Raw genomic sequence first — 21393 nt, forward strand, 5'->3', positions numbered from 1 at the left:
AGAAGGAAAGATCCAGAGAAGGGAAGACAGAGGGAAAAAAATCGCCAACGGTACACACGCAGTCATATATATATATATATATATATATATATATACATTATATATGCGCGAATCTGGGTGTATTTGTATTAAACTATTTATGTTTCGTAAAGAAAAGATTTGGAAAGATGTTGTATGATATTTGTAAGTTGACAGCCGTGGCTACAAAAGTCAAACACTGGTTTCAGGATTTGAAAGTAAGCTTCCAGTTGGTTAAATGAGATTATCCATTTTCTTTTATTGTAAGAAACCATTTTCATTCCTGCACAGCAGAGGGTAGCGGAGTTTTTAAAATCCCAATTAGTGAAGGGAAAGCTGGGCTGACTTACAATCAGTTCGCGCAATCAGTTTGAGAAGAAATCCTCCTGTAAAAATCGTCAGTCTCCTGAACAAGGTATTTTTACTCTAAGGAGTGGGGGTAGTTTTAATAGACATTTTCAGTATTTTGTTTAGTCAATATTTTATTCAACCTGTTCTGGTTAAGAGGTTCGTATAAACGATACTTGATAAGAGCCATTTTCGGTGAGAACACAACACTGCGTCCACAGAAACACTACTGTCGAGGTCAAACAATATCCTTCAAAGATAACACCCGTCCGAAATATTATCAAAGATCAGTTGGATTTAGATCTCTACATCATTATAAAATTTAAAATATTATATGAAGATTATTAACTTTTAAACACGAATAAGAAGCAAAAATTAAAACAATGATCTACGTATTTATTCTTAATAAGATGCAGCAGATTTGAACGTGTATGCGCTAATCGCTGTTGTACTTCACCTTTGGAGAGTAACTTCTTTCAAACGCTGTCTGTTGACAGCCCACGATTCAATGACAGAGGTTGGGGGTGAATACTTTGAAACACCGATGTTTCGACATTATTGTGTCCCTTCAGTTACAGCTTCCCACGAATCTCTGAATCTAAACAAGACCGGTCGTGATTGCTTATAGAATTCAGCAATCAAATTATATGCTGAGGTGTGATGTTGTCTATCAAGTCCATATTAAATCATTATAAACAGCAAGAACCAACACAACCACGCACATATTCGTTATCATGATCCGACAAATTCTAAAAATGAAAAAAATGTACAAAGACATTAGATAACATTATTAAGTTCTCTGATATGCCTGCTGCAATTCATTATCTTATAATTTGAAAATAAAAGAGACAGAAATATAGTTGTATTTCCTATAATTATTTTATTGCTGAAAATGTACTTGAACAGTCTGTGACAATAAGATTACACAAAGCAGGTTACAAAAATTCTGAAATTATGTTACAATAAGAAAAGTTATTTTTTCTAACTGTCACCAGACGGAAATTATTTCCCACTCACGAAATAATTAACCTAACTATCTACACTCGACAACTTAATAATTTACCTACATATTTTCTTTTCGAAAGCGTTGCTACTCACTTCCCGGTCCTGTCTCCGGAATCGATCATGATGAAGTAATAAGTTACAAAGTGCTCCTCTTCCAACTTTTTTTTTTTTTTTTTGCTGTCTATCAAATAAAAATGGCATATCAAATATTTAAAAATTATCTAATTGTTCTTTGAATACATCCACATCTACGCCTTGTCGATCTCTGAGACTATTTTGGCATGGTAGGAAAAGTTGAGGGCCTTTGAACATTAAGTTGTTACAATATTAGGTTCTTACGTCAGACGGTAAGGGCTAGACCTTTGGTATTATATAGTGGTGTCCAATCGAGTGATTGGTGTAGCTTTCAATCCAGGATCTTCCATATATATCAGTGGATATCTTTCGCATATTCTCTCCAGAGAGTAGAGCCTCGGTTCTTTTGTCCATTCCCAGTTGTTCAGAATATAATTTATTTTATCGAAATTCCAGTATGCATATTTAACTGGTTTAATATAGAGAGAAAATGGAAGAAATGCCGTGTTTTGGGTAAAATTTCTCGTACGACCGACCGACGGGAAGACACAGAAAATCCAATTTGAATGTGTAAGAAAACAAGTTTATAAAGAGTTGTCTATGGACATGGTTGTGTTCTTCATTGAAACCAAATAGTTTCGGGTTCAATCCCAAGGTATGACACCTTGGGCAAGTGTCTTCTACTAAAACTTCTGCCCAATCAATGACTTGTAAGCTGATTTGGTAAATAGAAACTGTGTGGAAGCTCGTTGTATATATATATATATATATATATATATATAAGAAATTAAAAAAGGAAAATACGCACACTTACATAGTTTTAATATAATTTTTAATATATCGACCGGTTTCGGTTTCGCTATTCATGATATTATGTTTTACTTATTTGAATATATATTTTTTTCTTAAGAAGAAATTTAGTCCATGTTGTGTGTGATGAAATTCACGAGTGAATGACTTCACAAGTAGATAAAGGGAGGTAATTGGTTGTCGTTATTAGAGAGAGAGAGAGCATAGTATGGGACAATCAATAAGTTGTCATAATAGAACTCAGAGTTTCAAATACCGGACCTAAAAGGTTCAAGGCATTTTCATCGGCTATTTGGACGATAGACGCTATGAAAAAAAAAACGTTGAATAAAAGGGAAGTTACTCTAATAGGCATGAAAAACAATAAAAGATATAAAATATAAAAAATTATAAAAACTACACGCAACCATTCTCACAAGAGACAGAAACGTTCTGTGAGAGTGTGTACGTATGTAGAGTTTACGAACGCTGAACGTTTTTATCTATTGTAAGAATGTGGTGGCATGTATTTTTTTTGTTTTTATATTTTTTTCATTCCTATTAGAGTAACTTCCCTTTTATTCAACGGTTTTTTTTTTCATAGCGTGTATCGTCCAAACAGCCAATGAAAATGCCTCGAAGCTTTTAGCTCCGGCATTTGAAACTCTGAGTTCTATTATGACAACTTACTGATTGTCCTGTCCTATACTATATATATATATATTATATATATATATATATATATATATAGGCGCAGGAGTGGCTGTGTGGTAAGTAGCTTGCTAACCAACCACATGGTTCAGGGTTCAGTCCCACTTGGGCAAGTGTCTTCTGCTATAGCCCCGGGCCGACCAATGCCTTGTGAGTGGATTTGGTAGACGGAAACTGAAAGAAGCCTGTCGTATATATGTATATATATATATATAATATATATATATATATATATGTATGTGTGTGTGTGTGTGTTTGTGTCTGTGTTTGTCCCCCTAGCATTGCTTGACAACCGATGCTGGTGTGTTTACGTCCCCGTCACTTAGCGGTTCAGCAAAAGAGACCGATAGAATAAGTACTGGGCTTATAAAGAATAAGTCCCGGGGTCGATTTGCTCGACTAAAGGCGGTGCTCCAGCATGGCTGCAGTCAAATGACTGAAACAAGTAAAATAAAGAAAAATATATATATATATATATTTAAATAAGCAGAAAATGGAGAAACTTTTGATAAACAAACAAACAAATTGACCAACATAGGTTGATCATTTTTTAATACAAAACATGACATAGCATTTCTTACGGCCGTTTCCAATGCCAATGTCAGTCGATGCTTACGAAAGAAATTCTGAAAATAATATTTGCCATCTTCATAGCACATTCGATCTAGTACATGGAGCTCCATCAGAGTGAATGCAAAAGGATCAAATAAAATAAACGAAGGGAAGAGGAAAGAACAGGGCCTCGAGATGCGGCCGGAAGGATCAGAATATTAAAATCATACCATGTTGCAGCGTGGTGATCAAAGTCGATAGGCAAAGGAGTGAACTAGCAGTGATCTAGGGAAATATTTATTGGTTATCTCTTTATAAAGGAGAACCAAGGTGTGTAAATAGTAATGAAAGAACGGATACTATTAACCCTTAGATGGTTGTTCCAACCACTCAGTCTACTCACCTATATATTATACATATACGTATGTGTATCTTTTTGTTCCCGCCCTCGGTGCTTGGCAACCAGTGTTAGTTTGTTTACATCCCTGTAGCTTAGAGATTTAACAAAAGAGCCCAATAGAATTGGTGCAGGACTTTAAGGACAAAAAAGGGCAAATAAGGACAAAAAAAGGCAAATAAGGACAAAAAGCAAATAAGTACTAGAATCAATTCTTTAGACAAAACCCTTTGAGACATTGCCCCAGCATGGCCGCAGATCAGTGACTGATATTGGTAAAAGATAAGAGACAAAGATATCCTTTTTGCAACATTCAACATTTGGTTCAAACAAAAAGAAAAAAAACAGTCTACAAGTGCTGCTGCAACAGAAACGGATGACAAGTGCAATTCCTGCAATGTTGATTATGGAGGTTTCTGATTGGCTAAAATTAGCAGAAATTTTAAACTTTAAAAGGCGTGGACCTTTCTTGTTATTTATTTGTATAAAAAACGAACGACTCGAACAAGTGAAAGAGTAAAATAAAAAACACAACTTCTAAGACATATTGCTAATTTTATTATTGTATTTTATTAAGAAAGTAAATCAAGGATAATTTTAAAAAAACCTGGTTTCAACATTTTTCTTTTTTTCTTTCATAAAATCCAATTAAAATATATATATATGCATACCCACACGCACACCGCACACATAATTTTTTAACATAAAAAAAATGATTGAGGCAGAAAGATATTTACAGCTACTGCTTAACATCAGAAGTTAAATGAATGTTTAGGAGCAGCCGCAGTCTCTCTGTCTTTCTCTCTCTCTCTATCTCACTTTCTCTCTCTGTCTTCCTTTCTTTCTTTCTCTGTATCTCAAGAACAAATCCAAGATGAGAGAACAAAGTAATGTTATGTGTTACATAACGCGAAAATGAAGTGGAACCGGACACAGCGCATATCAAAGGAAAGAGAGATCAAAACAGTGGAATCTCAACAGCAATGTAAGTAAAAGAATGTGTAATGGCTCTCCTGAGTGATGAGAAGTGAGAGAGATGTTTGGTGAGGGCAGGGCAGAGTTTGTTATGAGGGAGATTTGTTCATGATACAATTCCTGCGTCTTTTGCCAGACCATAGAACATGGATTTTTCATTCTTCAGCAATTTCTGTGGCGATGCAAATTCTTTGATAGATCCTGTATCCAAAACCATGATTCTGCAAAGATAAAGAAAGAGAAATAAGAAATTTAAAAGAAAAAGAAGAATAGAATGAATGAGGAATACGGTTTGTGCCTCTCTCCTCATTTATGGTCGTGTATGTTGGGTAAATTACCAAAAGACAACAACTGAGAATATACACATCAGGAGTGGCTGTGTGGTAAGTAGCTTGCTAACCAACCACATGGTTCCGGGTTCAGTCCCACTGTGTGACACCTTGGGCAAGTGTCTTCTGCTATAGCCCTGGGCCAACCAATGCCTTGTGAGTGGATTTGGTAGATGGAAACTGAAAGAAGCCTGTCGTATATCTATACAAATATATATATATATATTATATATATATATATACATAGGCGCAGGAATGGCTGTGTGGTAAGTAGCTTGCTAACCAACCACATGGTTCCGGGTTAAGTCCCACTGCATGGCATCTTGGGCAAGTGTCTTCTGCTATAGCCCCGGGCCGACCAATGCCTTGTGAGTGGATTTGGTAGACGGAAACTGAAAGAAGCCTGTTGTATATATGTATATATATATATATATGTGTGTGTGTGTGTTTGTATGTCTGTGTTTGTCCCCCTAGCATTGCTTGACAACCGATGCTGGTGTGTTTACGTCCCCGTCACTTAGCGGTCTGGCAAAAGAGACCGATAGAATAAGTACTGAGCTTACAAAGAATAAGTCCCGGGGTCGATTTGCTCGACTAAAAGCGGTGCTCCAGCATGGCCACAGTCAAATGACTGAAGCAAGTAAAAGTAAAAAAGAAAAAAAAAATCTAAAATAACCAATCGTGGGTAATGGATTGAAGGGAATGCTATTATGTTGGATGGTTCCTGTTCAACCACCCAACCCATGACAGCGTGGAAAGAGGAATGTTAAATGATGATAATGACGACAATAATGATGATGATGAGGAGGACCGTAATTTGTCCATGTATTTAAGTCTCCCCTTCTCTTCAACACTGATACTTATCCAAGGGAAAGGCTGCCTTCTTCGCCCAATGTAGCCTGGTACCACTGTCATCATCAGCATTGCTTTCAGAACTCAAAGGGCCAGAACAAACCCCCAAAGTATCTTGACCGACCTCCTAACATTTCCTGTAATCCATTACTCAGGATTCGTAATATGTGTATCACCTCAACCCCAACACGCACACATGCACAATTTACTCCATGACCCCACAGCAGTCACCCCAAACGCCCACATGCCCTCATCACACTTTAACTTCTATTTTCCCATGGATCTGAGAGAACTTTTCTATGCAGATTTTTCTACAGCCGGATGCTCTTCCCGTTGCCAAACCCTATCTTTTCAAAGCAAGCTAATATTTTCTATGAAGCGTGGAGGCACAATGGCCCTGTGGTTAGGGCAGCGGACTCACGGTCGTAGGATCGAGGTTTCGATTCCCAGACCGGGCGTTGTGAGTGTTTATTGAGCGAAAACACCTAAAGCTCCACGAGGCTCCGGCAGGGGATGGTGGCGACCCCTGCTGTACTCTTTCACCACAACTTTCACTCACTCTTACTTCCTGTTTCTGTTGTACCTGTATTTCAAAGGGCCGGCCTTGTCACTCTCTGTGTCACGCTGAATATCCCCGAGAACTACGGTAAGGGTACACGTGTCTGTGGAGTGCTCAGTCACTTACACGTTAATTTCACGAGCAGGCTTTTCCGTTGATTCGGATCAACCGGAACCCTCGTCATCGTAACCGACGGAGTGCTTCCATATTTTCTATGGCCAGATATTTTTCCATGGAACTCTAGATACAAACAGCATTGTATGATGGTTATGCTTGTTTAGAACCATCACATAATATCAGGACAAGACAAGTACAGGTGAACACACACACAGTAATCCCTCGTTACATCGCGGTTCACCTTACGCTGATTCCTCCATGGTGGTGTTTTGCATTTATAAAAAAATATATACAAATTATAAAAGTAATAAAAAATATATATACAAGCGCAAGAGTGGCTGTGTGGTAAAAAGCTTGGTTCACAGCCACATGGTTCTGGGTTCAGTCCCACTACGTGGCACCTTGAGCAAGTGTCTTCTACTATAGCCTCAGGCCAACCAAAGCCTTGTGAGTGGATTTGGTAGACGGAAACTGAAAGAAGCCCGTCATATATATGTATATATATATATATATATGTGTGTGTATGTTTGTCCCCCTAGCATTGGTTGACAATCGATGCTGGTATGTTCATGTCCCCGTTACTTAGCGGTTCGGCAAAAGAGACCGATAGAATAAGTACTGGGCTTACAAAAGAATAAGCCCCGGGGTCGAGTTGCTCGATTAAAGGCGGTGCTCCAGCATGGCCGCAGTCAAATGACTGAAACAAGTAAAAGAGTAAAGAGTAAGTGCAAGAGTGACTGTGTGGTAAGAAGCCTGCTTCCCAGCCACGTGGTTCCAGGTTCAGTCCCACTGCATGGCAGCTTGAACAAGTGTCTTCTATTATAGCCTCAGGCCAACCAAAGCCTTGTGAGTGGATTTGGTGGACGGAAACTGAAAGAAGCCCATCATATATATATATATATGCGTGTGCATCTTTGTGTCTCTGTTTGTTTCAACTGCCATCATTTGACAACCGATGTTGGTGTGTTTATGTCCCCAAAATCTAGCAGTCCGGTAAAAGAGACTGATAGAGTAGTAAGTACTAGGCTTACGAAGAATAAGTCCTCTGTGTGTGCGCGTGTGTGTGGTAGGCATCTAGTTTCTATCTATCTGAAGCATTCACAAGACAGTAGCTCCAGTAATGGAATTTATTGCTGTGCCAGTAACCCAAAACCCAGTCAGAGCTTTGCAGAAAAAGCACCCAACGAAACCCCAGCAATCCACTTCATTTGCCTCACAACGTACCAACAAGCCCCAGTTTTTGTGCTACTCTACAATCTCATGATATTTGGCAAGCTCTCCCTCTCTCTCTCTCTCTCTCTCTCTCTCTCTCTCTCATAAGCCTCTTTTCCAGGACACAGTCAGATCCCACTTGTTAACCTTTTGGTGAAATTTAAGAACAACACTGAGTGGAGTGTTTTTGATATGATGTGATCTGAGAACTTTAAGCCTTTAGCATTTGAACAGGTCATGTCCAGCCCCAATATTCTATCTGTTTTATGTTCAAACAAGCCAGATCTTACCTCTCACACCTATCTTACAATGTCATTCTAAAAATAAGTGATCACATCATCAAAACCTCAAAGGTGCAAAATAATGCATGATTAATTCAAAACAGTGAGAATAAATAAGCATTACATTTGATAAAGTAATCTGAAATATTTTAAGGGGTCAAAATTCTATGAGTTCCACACTCTGCTGCCAGTCTGGGCTTTGGAAAGTAGACAGGTTTCATAGATCTGTAGCTTTCTCCAGCTCAAGAAAAGTGGTGGCTTCTTTCCTGGGGTGCCACACATAGGTCATACAAAAATATAGGTTATGTAAAATCAAGTGCCGTGGAGGCACATGGCTTAGTGGTTAGGGTGTCAGCATCATGACCGTAAGATTGTGGTTTCGATTCCTGGACGGGGCGACGCGTTGGGTTCTTGAGCAAAACACTTCGTTTCACATTGCTCCAGTCCACTCAGCTGGCAAAAATGAGTAACGCTGCGATAGACTGGGGAACACATACGCCATAGAAACCGGGAAACTGGGCCCATGAGCCTGGCTAGGCTTTAAAAGGGTGCAAGTGGAGGCACGTGGCTTAGTGGTTAGGGAGTCATCATCATGACCGTAAGATTGTGGTTTCGATTCCTGGACCAGGCGACGCATTGTGTTCTTGAGCAAAACACTTCATTTCACTTTGCTCCAGTCCACTCAGCTGGCAAAAATGAGTAACGCTGCGATGGACTGGCATCCCGTCCAGCTGGGGAACACATACGCCATAGAAACCGGGAAACAGGGCCCATGAGCCTGGCTAGGCTTTAAAAGGGTGCATTTATTTTGTGGAGGCACGTGGCCTAGTGATTAGGGTGTCAGCACCATGATCATAAGATTGTGGTTTCGATTCCTGGGCCGGGCGACGCGTTGTGTTCTTGAGCAAGACACTTCATTTCATGTTGCTCCGGTCCACTCAGCTGACAAAAATGAATAACGCTGCGATGGACTGGCGTCCCGTCCAGCTGGGGAATACATACGCCATAGAAACCGGGAAACCGGTCCCATGAGCCTGGCTAGGCTTTAAAAGGGTGCATTTATTATTTTTTAAAAACACAAATGCCGACATTAAAACAAGGTCTCACCTGTCATAATCCATGATGGTGTTAATCCTATGGGCGATGGTGAGGATGGTACAGTCATCAAACTCTGACCTAATAATCTGCTGGATGAGCTCATCTGTTTCCATGTCAATGGCTGCTGTGGCCTCATCCAAAATCAAGACTTTTGTCTTGTGCAACAATGTCCTGGCAAGGCATATCAGCTGCCTCTGCCCGATACTAGAGACAAAAAAAACAAAGAAAAAGAGACAATTAGACACAGCATGTAAGTGGATGTACATATGTGTGCATAAATGCGTATATATATATATATATATATATATATATGTTTTATTTATTTTCTTGCACATTACTTAATCATCGGTATATTATTGTTATTTTATATTTAATATTTCTATTATATGTAACTAGCAGTATCGCCCGGCGTTGCTCAGGTTTGTAAGGGAAATAACTATAAAGCATTTTTAGAGAGTTATAGCCAAAAAATAGCAAAAAAATGGAAAAAAAATGATGGTAAATTTTTTTGAGAGTTAAAAAGGTGGAGTTGCGTCCCCTAGACGGTCTGTGGTTTGGGTTTCTGATTCTCGACCCCATGTCGAATTTATCGATTTTTTTCAGAACTGGGGGAACTTTTCAAAATTTTCGCTGCGTTAGTTTTGAATTATGACATTGGGCTATGTGTGTGTCAAGTTTCATCAGAATCGGTTGAAAGCCGTGGTCAGAGTGAGGGTACGAGAAAACAGACACACAGAAAACGCACAGACAAACTGCCGTTTATATAGAGAGAGATTTTCTAGGTGGTGTAATTTAATTGTTCATTTTGAATTGATCATCATCATCATCATTGTTCGACCGTGGTCGAGACAATGGAATTGATAAAAGGTGATTTTTTTCTAATTTATATATACATATTATATTTTGTGAAATTTGATTTAGTGTTTCTAAATTGAATTTTTCCCTGTAAGTTAGGAATAATATTCCCTCAAATTATTATCATTTTATATATATATATATATATATATATATTATATAAATTAGAGATAAACCACTATTAGGCAAATCAAACAATGAAAAACTTAAGCCAATACATAAAATTAATTAATTTATATTATTTTAAATATATATCAAAAGTATTAAAAGTTTAATAAAAGATAATGAGTAAAACACTACGATCGTTTCATGGCTGTCTAATTCGTAATAATTTCCCTGTAAGTTTGGATTTATTCCCTAATTATTTTATCATATACATATATATATATATATATATATATATATATATGTATGTATGTATACACACACATTAAATAAAACCCTTGATTCAATAACACTATGTATAAACTCTGTACTTGGAATGACCAATTTTAAATACTATTGGATTTTACTCATAAGGTATTGGAATCATATATGTATACCATTCTGCCTTAAAAAATGGATCCACAAATGCAATATCCCTGCATATCTCACATCGATTTTCTTTATTTCCTCCACCTCACTCTCTATTTTATATCTTATCTAAATTAACTATTTCCTAACCATTCTCTCACACCATCTCCGATGAAGGGATATAATAAATATCCTAGAAACAGCTGTAAGCCATATCTATAAATGTTCTAAAATCTATACAGCCTTGGGTTTTTATCTCATTACGGAAAAAAAAATTATATATATATATAAATATATATGTATATATATATGTATGTCATCATCATCATCATCATCATTTAACGTCCGCTTTCCATGCTAGCATGGGTTGGACGGTTCAACTGGGGTCTGGGGAGCCCGAAAGCTGCACCAGTCCAGTCAGATCTGGCAGTGTTTCTACAGCTGGATGCCCTTCCTAACGCCAACCACTCCGAGAGTGTAGTGGGTGATTTTATGTGCCACCGACACAGGTGCCAGACGAGGCTGGCAAACGGCCACGCTCGGATGGTGTTTTTTATGTGCCACCGACACAGGTGCCAGACGAGGCTGGCAGACGGCCACGCTCGGATGGTGTTTTTTATGTGCCACCGACACAGGTGCCAGACGAGATGTATAAAATTTGGTATAAGATAAAAATGTCAGATATTTGTCTTAAACATTCAGACAAGCAAATTCATAATTCAGATGTAGGACATGAGATATTATTCCATTCAAATAACCACATATCTATATTAAGACATAGATGATAAAAATAAAGAATATAAACATAAAAAATATAAGGAGTAACATGAAAGTAGAAAATATGGTTAGAATAGATTAAAGGAGGCGATTGAAAGGATCAGTCCAAACCCCCGGTCGTTTCAGAACAGTTTTAAGGGGCTGTAGGAAATATTCCAAATTCAACTCCCTGTATAAAAACATTTCCTTCATCAGGGTTCCTTTCTCGTGGTAAAATACAGTAAGGCATGACATGGTGAAATTTCTGCTAGTTGTTGATTATCGAATGGATGAATAAAAATAAAAATATAAATATAGATGACAAAATATGTGCGTACACATGTGTATGTGCACACGTGTGTGTGTGTGTGTGTGTGCGTATATAAGAAAATGAGATGACAAAGGAATAAATGATTCATTAGCTTAGCTGTTTCTGCTTATAGTGCCTAAAAACAACTTATAGCTTCATCAGAGCCTTGAATATGAAAATAAATAGCATTTCATACTTGAGGCTCTGGTGAAGCAATAAGGTGTTGCTCAAGCGCTTAATTATAAACCCACTGCATTTTGTAGCAGAAACAACTGTGAGCCAATGAAGTTCATAAAATAATCGTTTATACCTGAAGCACATGTATATTGAGTGTTAGTCTTGCAATGCCTAAGCAAAATGTGGCATTTGGAAGGGCATTCAGCCGTAAAAATCGTGCCAAAGCTAACCGCATCTGTGCTAGTGCTATGTAAAAAGCGCAGAGTGCACGCTGCAGAGTGGTTGGTGTTAGGAAAGGCATCCAGCCATAAAATCCCTGCCAAAACAGACACAGTAGCCTAGGGTGGTTTTTCTACCTGGCCAGCTCCTGTCAACCATTCTACCCATGATTGCATGGAAGATGGATGTCAAACCATTAAACAATGATGGTGATGATATCCCTCTCTCTCTCTTTGGGAGAGGCACAAGCACCTACACGCACATATACACACACGGCAGTAACTTCCGCCTACCGAATTCAATCACAAAGCTTCGGTCGACTCAGGGCTATAGCGGAGGACACTTGCCCAAAGTGCCATGCAGTGGGATTGAACCCGAAACCATGTAGCTAGGAAGCAAGCTCCCTAACCACACAGCCATGCCCATATATATATATATATATATATATCTCATCATCATCATCGTTTAACATCCGTTTTCCGTGCTAGCATGGGTTGGACGGTTCAACTGGGGTCTGGGAAGTCAGGAGGCTGCACCAGGCTCCAGTCTGATTTGGCAGTGTTTCTACAGCTGGATGCCCTTCCTAACGCCAACCACTCCGTGAGTGTAGTGGGTGCTTTTAACATGACACTGGCACATGTACCAGGGGAGGCTGGCAGGGACCATGATCGGTTGGTGCTTTTTACATGCCACCGGCGCAGAAGCCAGTCAAGGCAGCGCTGGCATCGGCCACGTTTGGTTGGTGCTTTTTATGTGCCACCGGCACAGGTATCACAACTACAGTTTCCATTTGATATTTATTTTGATGTTTTTTTTTATACATACATATATATATATATATATATAATATATATATATATTGTTATATTTCGGAATGGTCATATTGCCAGTTTAGCCAATAAAAAACATACGCACTATATATTTGGTGTTATTTTGCTTCAGTGATATTTATTTTTTACATTAATCTTAATCATATTTCGGCCAGAGTTCTTTCGTCAAAGGACCACTGATGCGGTCACAGGAATGTGACGAAAGAACTCTGGCCGAAATAAGATTAAGATTAATGTAAAAAATAAATAACAATGAAGCAAAATAACACCAAATATATATTGCGTGTGTTTTTATTGGCTAAACTGGCAAAATGACCATTCCGAAATATAACAATATCTGTTTCAACACACGACTTCACATAAAAAATCTTGCACAACAGATATTTAAACGTATATATATATATATATATATATATATATATCATAGTATTGACCGAACTATCAGATGTTGTTATGCATCACTGGTCACAATGCGCTTGCATTGTTTTAGTCTTTGTTTAATGCCACCCTGCTGGCTTAGTGAGCAGGCCAACATTAACCCTCGTTGGGAAGCTAGTCTGTCGTCTGTCACAGATTTATCCATTTACAGATGAGCGGACTGGAGCAACAGGAAGTGAAGTGTTTTGTCCAAGAACACAATGTGCTGCCCAGGACTGAACCCAAAACCCCATAGCTGGGGAAACAAGCCTGCTAACCACACATCCATACCTGCCCCCTATTCACAGCGTACCTTAAATTACTTCCTCCTTCGTCACACTGATGCTGTAGACCATCGTCAAGACCTGCTACAAACGTCTTCATATTGGCTTGCTCAAGAGCTGTCCAGAGCTGAGCATCGGTGTGTTGGTCAAATGGATCCAGATTCAGACGGATTGGTCCAAAGAAAAGAACAGGATCCTGGTGGAATTTAAGAAAAGATAGAAACAATGAGAATAAACCATTTTGGGTTAGAGTTTATTTTATTTATTTATTTATTTATTCATCTTTTACTGCAAATCCTCCCTCATTCTTCCTTTAAGTTAACCCATAACCTCTTCCTCGCTATTATTTAAACCAGCTGCGCTACCCTCATTCCACCCCTCCTTCCAAGTTAACCTATCTGTGTTACCCCATATTCTCAGCGCCGACCCGACTGGCCTCGTGCCGGTGGCACGTAAAAGGCACCATCCGTTCATGGCCGTTGCCAGCCTCGTCTGGCACCTGCTCCGGTGGCACGTAAAAAGCACCATCCGTTCGTGGCAGTTGCCAGCCTCGCCTGGCCCCCGTGCCGGTGGCATGTAAAATGCACCAATCCGATCGTGGCCGTTTGCCAGACTCATCTGGCACCTGTGCCGGTGACATGTAAAAAGCACCCACTACACTCACGGAGTGGTTGGCGTTAGGAAGGGCATCCAGCCATAGAAACTTTGCCAGATCAAACTGGGCCTGGTGCAGCCTTCTGGCTTCCCAGACCCCAGTTGAACCGTCCAACCCATGCTAGCATGGAAAGCGGATGCTAAACGATGATGATGTGTTAACCCATAATTAATACTTATGTGTTAACCCATATCCTTCCCATCCTTTGGAGTTCACCCACCTGTATTACCTCACACTCTCTCTCAGCATTAACCATACATTTTACCTCACATCTATCCCCTCATTATGAATTAACCCAACTGTGTTAACCCATATTATGCTCTCACCTTTGAATCAACCCTTATGTGTTAACCCATATCCTTCCCATCCTTTGGAGTTCACCCACCTGTATTACCTCACACTCTCTCTCAGAATTAACCATACATGTTACCTCACATCTTTCCCCTCATTATGAATTAACCCATCTGTGTTAACCCATATTATGATCCCACCTTTGAATCAACCCTTATGTGTTAACCCACATCCTACCCCCTCTTCATGAATTAACCTTAACCAATCTGAAATAACCTACATCCTGTCCCTTCTAAATTAACCCATCTAGAGTAACCTATGTTTTACCCCAACCTTTGTATTAACCCACCTCAGTTCACCCACATCCTGCCATTGCTTTGTGTTTAACCCATCTCAGTCACCTCGGGTAATTTAGTCCTAGATACACTACCTGTGATCAAGAGACAGGAATGTCATGATTAGAATACCTTCGATCATAAGTATGACTGCTGTATGTGGACCTACCTAGGGTTAAACAACAAAGTACAATGAATAGTGTATCCCTAGATAAACTATGTCTGAAGAAGTGAAAGAATGGTCATGAATGGAACATCCTTGATCAGTGGTCCCCTGGATCAGAACTGACCTGGGTTAAATAACAAGGAAGGACATTGGACAATGTAGTCCTAGATACACTATATGTTTCTTTACTACCCACAAGGGGCTAAACACAGAGGGGACAAACAAGGACAGACAATGGGATTAAGTCGATTACATCAACCCCAGTGCGAAACTGGTACTTTATTTATCAACCCCAAAAAGATGAAAGGCAAAGTCAACCTCGGCGGAATTTGAACTCAGAATGTAGCGACAGACGAAATACTGCTAGGCATTTTGCCCGGCGTGCTAACGATTCTGCCACCTTGCCGCCTAGATACACTATAGGCGCAGGAGTGGCTGTGTGGTATGTAGCTTGCTTACCAACCACATGGTTCCGGGTTCAGTCCCACTGCGTGACATCTTGGGCAAGTGTCTTCTACTATAGCTTCGGGCCAACCAAAGCCTTGTGAATAGATTTGGTTGATGGAAACTGAAAGAAGCCTGTCGTATATATGTATATATATATATACATGTATGTGTTTGTGTGTCTGTCCCCCTAGCATTGCTTGACAACCAATGCTGGTGTGTTTATGTCCCCGTTACTTAGCGGTTCGGCAAAAGAGACCGATAGAATAAGTACTGGGCTTACAAATGAATAAGTCCCGGGGTCGAGTTGCTCGATTAAAGGCGGTGCTCCAGCATGGCCACAGTCAAATGACTGAAACAAGTAAAAGAATAAAAGAGTAAAGAAAAGAAAGAATATGCTTTTTCAAGAGACCAGAATGTCATAGCTGGAATGCCCTCAATCGTAGGTATGTCTTTGGATCCGAATTGACCTTGGGCTAAACAATAACAAAGAGGAACATTGAATAATGTAGTCCTGGATACACTATGCCTAAACATGAATTGCCTTGGATCATAGGTCTGGCTGTGGATTGACCCAGGGCTAAACACCAACAAAGGACATAGGACAAGGTGATTCTAGATACAGAATGCCCACACAAGCGACAGGGTTGTCATATGTGGAGCATCATGATCATTGGTCTCCTGGATATGGACTGACCTAGGGTTATATAACAAGAACAACACCCACGCCAATGTGTACAAGGTGCCATTGATTCCACCCATGCCCTTCTTTGCAAACCCACTGGATTAAGAGATTCTGTCCTTTACTTACCTGAGGCAAAATGGTCAAGTTCTTGCGAAGGTCATGCAAGGCCAAGTCGGCAATGCACTGGCCATCGATGAGGATGCTGCCGGCACTGGCTTCGATGATGCGGAACAAGGAGAGAGACAGGGAAGACTTTCCGGCGCCCGTACGACCCACAATGCCAATCTGGGTCGACAAAGAAATATATAGAAAATATGTAATATTGTAAAAATTAAAAATAAAAGCATTTTTTTTACCTCTTCAGAGGCAAAGAAAGAAAGAAAGAAGGAAGGAAAGAAAGAAAAAGGAAAAGAAAGAAAAAGGAAGGAAAGGAAGAAGGAAAGAAGGAAAGAAGGAAAGAAAGAAGGAAAAGAAAGAAAAAGGAAGGAAAGGAAGGAAGGAAAGAATGAAAGAAAGAAAGAAAGAAGGAAAGAAAGGAGGAAAGAAAGAAGGAAAGAAGGAAAGAAAGAAAGAAAGAAAAAAGAAAGAAGGAAAAAAGGAAAGAAAGAAGAAAGAAGGAAGGAAGGAAGGAAAGAAAGAAGGAAAGAAAGAAGAAAGAAGGAAAGGAAAGAAAGAAAGAGAGAAAGAAAGAGAGAAAGGAAAAGAGAAAGAAAGAAGGAAAAAAGGAAAGAAAGAAGGAAAAAAAGAAAGAAAGAGGGAAAGAAAGAAGGAAAGAAAGAAAGAAAGAGGGAAAGAAAGAGGAAAGAAAGAAAGCAAGAGGGAAAATTATATCTGAATAATTGCTCCAAGAAAAGTATTCGTTTCCAACATCAGCGCAAAACCACACAAGAATGTTATTTATATTATTCTTCCCAGAGAATACAGAGTGAAAACTTTAAAAGGAAAAAGAAATAACTTAGAAAGTAAAGGCGTCGTTCCTTGTATTCTTTTGTAAAGAAATTATTAAATTTCAAGGGACGTAACTGTGCAAATTTTAGAGTTATGTCCCTTGCATACTTTTCCTCTTTTTTTTCTCTTTCCCAATTTCCAACTTCGTTGTCGGAATATTCTTGTGCTTAAAAACACATTCAAACTGAAACTGTCCAACCGTAGTTTCAGGAATAAGTCCACCCCAGACTACACTATCCAATATGTCTTTTGAAAAGTCCAATTTTTCTGACCACCATACTCTGAGCGCCTTGTTTCCCTGGGCATGGATTCACATGGACTTAGTAAACACCCACAAAGTTATCAACCACCTCACCAACAACAACACTGAACACCTTTTTGATCTCCATGTGTCTAACACACGTGGACATGCCTACAAAGTCAGAAAACGGCACAGCTCCCATGACTTTCGGAAACATTTTTTCACGCTCAGAGTTGCTGAAGCATGGAACAAACTGCCTGCGTCAGTTGTTGACTGCCATGACACTGCATCCTTTAAGGCCCTCATGCTTTCCGAAATCCGCCGAAACTACACCTGATTTCCCCCCTTCCATACTCATACACATGTGTGTATGTCATGACTCATGCACTGTTCTTTACCTCATGCTTGTACATTACCCTATGTACTATACATACACTTTAGATGAGTTGTAGTGCACCTGAGCACCGTACACAATGTTTTATTATTATTATTATTATTATTATTATTAATAGACCTATTATGTTTTTCAAAACTCGTCTTTTTTTTTTTTGGTTCTTGATAATTTTTGTACATGTGCATATACACACACACACACACCCGTATGTGTCTGATCTTCGTCATTTCTGAGTATTTCATATTTCCTTCATGTCGATTTTGTTGGCTTGAAGTCCTCTGCCAAAACACATTTCATGGGGTTGACATCTTTTTGTTTGTTGTGCATTCTTCTTGAACAAAAAGGCTCGTTCATAAGGTGCAGATTCTGTCCAGTTTTTCTGCCTTAAACATATCCAGTTTGTTTTATTGTTTGACAGTCTGGGAGATTATTGCCTTGTTTAGAAACAAGTGAAGTGAGGGTTTAGCAACAGGAAGAACACCCAGGTACAGCAAACTCTGCCCCCAACACACTCTCATCCAACCCCAACAAATCTGGAAAAACAGACACTAAATTGACGATGATGAAGATGGTGATGATGGTGGTGGTAGTGGTGATGATGATGATGGGGTTCTCCAATAATAGTCAACCAAAGACAGAAATGCTGGCAGCAAACAGCAAATAGCTCACCTTTTCTCCGCTGTTTATCTTACAGGTGATGCCACGCAGTACAAGATCAAGTCCAGGTCGGTAGCGTGTCTTGTAATTGTTGAATTCTATGGTTCCAGTCTTGGGCCAACTTGAGTCAACCTCCGCACCTTTGTCCCAATCAGCCTACAAAAACAAAAAAAAACAGTTAAAGAGAAAAGCCAAAGTCAAACTGGATTTCTAAACAGTGCTTCTTGATATATGTTGTTTATATATTGATATTCCACCAACCTTAATCCTTTTGATACCAACCCGACTGAAGTAGTAAAGATGTCTTGTTTTCATTAAGTTTTGAATTAAAATCTTCCACCAAACCTTAGTCACAATTTATGTTCCTAACATTAGCTTAATGATAACTAAGTTATTTTACTAAATTCTTTCTTATTTTTAAAATGAATTGAAAGAAACACAGAGCATCTCAACAGAAATCATCATCATCATCGTTTAACGTCTGCTTTCTATGCTAGCATGATTTGGACGATTTTGACTGAGGGCTGGCGGACCAGATGGCTGCGCCAGGCTCCAATCTGATCTGGCAGAGTTTCTACAGTTGGATACCCTTCCTAACGCCAACCACTCCGAGAGTGTAGTGGGTGCATTTTACATGCCACTGGCACGGGGGCCAGTCAGGCAGTACTGGCAATGACCTCGCTCGAATCTTTTTACACATGTAACAAAAGGATTAAACTCCTAGATTGTTGTTGTTGTAGGTTTTGTTTATGTTAGCCATTCTCAATGTTTGTCACCCGTCAGACCCTCCAGAATTCTACTCAGGGTACAATATCCCACCCCTGCTAAACAGGCTTAACCATTGGTGCAAGCATGACTGTTATGGTAATGAAGATTTGCCTCCTAGCCTCATAGTTTCGGGTTCAGTGACACAGTGGCACCCTGGTCTTCTTTTGTTATGGCCCTGAGCAGACAAACGCCTGAGGTCAGTGGAAAATTTTACTTGCATTGTATCTTCTGTTATGTATATGTGTGTGTGTGTGTGTGTGTGTGTGTGTGTGTGTTTGTGTGTGTGTCTGTCCTCCACACCATTGCTTGACAACTTATGTCGGTATATTGACGTCCCAGTAACTTAGCAGTTTGACAAAATAACCCGACAGAATAGGTACTAGGCTTACAAAGAATAAGTCCTGGGAATCGATTTGTTCGCCCAAAGGCGGTGCTCCAGCATGGCCACAGTCCACTGACTGAAACAAATAGAAGGGTGAAGAAAGTACTTACTTCGGAGTCAACATGGGAATATTCTCGGATCCTTTCAATCGCAACAATATTGGACTGCAAATTACACCACTGTGATACCATCATGCTCAGGGCTGTCACTATCTGGCGGGGAAAAAACAATGATCACAATAATAATAATAATGATGATGATGATAATAATATTAATAATAATATTAATAACAACAATAACAATAATAATAATAATAATAATAATATAATGATAATAATAATGATGATGATGATAATAATATTAATAACAACAATAATAATAACAATGATAATAATAATAACAATGATAATAATTTGTCCTGATGCAGTACTTGGCAGTGGCTCTCGTGGCTTCTGATCTTAACTGATTGGAAGTGTTATCATGTACATTGTTTTGTCTTGGTATAAAAGATGGGCTACAGCAAATATTCTGCTTAATACCACAGATTTGCTTGTCAGTTGTTTGACCTTAACCAGTTGAGCATGTCCCTTAGGGGCTGACGATATTTGCATCTCTGATCAGGAGTAGAAGTAGTGGGGGAGCATCATAGCCATGTGTTGAGAGGGATTCTTTGGGGTTTGAATAAGTCACCTCTGGAAACATGGGTGGTTCTTTCAACATCCTTAAACAACCCTTATTCAGGGACCTTTTGAGCGGGATTGGTTACTCAACCTGAAGAAAATTCTAACTGGGCCCCACCTGCAAGGTCATGTGCTGTTTATCTTGATATGAGATCACCATGTCGCGCACATATGGTTGTGATGCATGTGCCTGGTGTACCTTTATCAGACGGGTAGTCATGATGGGTACATTGGGCTTCGTATATTTTACCCCAGTGTCACTTTGATGGCATGAACTCTTCTCTCTCACTCAATAATAATAATAATATAATGATAATAATAATGATGATGATAATAATATCTTTATATATAAAAGTCAAGTTGTGTGTCTGTCTCCTACGATTTAGATTCCTAACTACTCCCACATTTTGCGGTGCAGTTTAACCAAAACCGGGTATCTTATAGTCGTGATTCATATCGAGCCCTTCTGGGTATTAGCGCACGTCTACAATGAGTCTACGATTTAAAAAAAAATTTACCATCATTTTTTTCCATTTTAATGCATGCATTTTTTCGCTATTATATAAGGGAAGTAACTCTCTAAAAATGTCTACGTAGAGTCAACGATTTAAAAAAAAATTTACCATCGTTTTTTTTCCATTTTTAATGCATTTTTTTGCTATAACTCTCTAAAAATGCTTATATAGTTATTTCCCTTACAAACCCGAGCAACGCCAGGCGATACTGCTAGTTACATATAATATTAATAACAACAATAATAATAACAACGATAATAATAACGACGACGACGACGACAACAACAATAACAATAATAATAATAATAATAACAATAACAATAATAATAATAACAATCCAATCCAGCTAACAGGGGAGAGAGGGCAAGAAGTTAGGGAGCTGGTGGGTTCGGGAAATGGATTGTTTTGATGTCTTACCTGCAAGGCATAACTAATCGATAGACCAACATCTCCACCAGTTACGTTGTCTCTGCCACCAACGCTGAACATGGCTGCAGCAAACACCATCAGGTTTCCGATGGTCTCCAGTCGAACCCCAAGCCATCTGCAAAAA

At 39.2% G+C, this 21393-nt stretch overlaps 1 protein-coding gene across 1 annotated transcript in view; it reads right to left on the minus strand.

The window, feature by feature from the left end:
- Positions 1-4528: 4528 nt before the first annotated feature.
- LOC115221788 (multidrug resistance-associated protein 1-like) overlaps positions 4529-21393 on the minus strand; it is a 114046-nt gene continuing 97181 nt past the window's right edge. Inside the window, 7 exon segments of the mRNA XM_029792018.2 lie at positions 4529-5091; positions 9328-9522; positions 13709-13875; positions 16382-16540; positions 18508-18651; positions 19756-19857; positions 21258-21384. Coding sequence (XP_029647878.1) covers positions 4977-5091; positions 9328-9522; positions 13709-13875; positions 16382-16540; positions 18508-18651; positions 19756-19857; positions 21258-21384 — 1009 coding nt within the window. The 3' untranslated portion in view covers positions 4529-4976.

Source organism: Octopus sinensis, linkage group LG18, assembly GCF_006345805.1.
Source record: "Octopus sinensis linkage group LG18, ASM634580v1, whole genome shotgun sequence".
Lineage (NCBI taxonomy): Eukaryota > Metazoa > Mollusca > Cephalopoda > Octopoda > Octopodidae > Octopus > Octopus sinensis.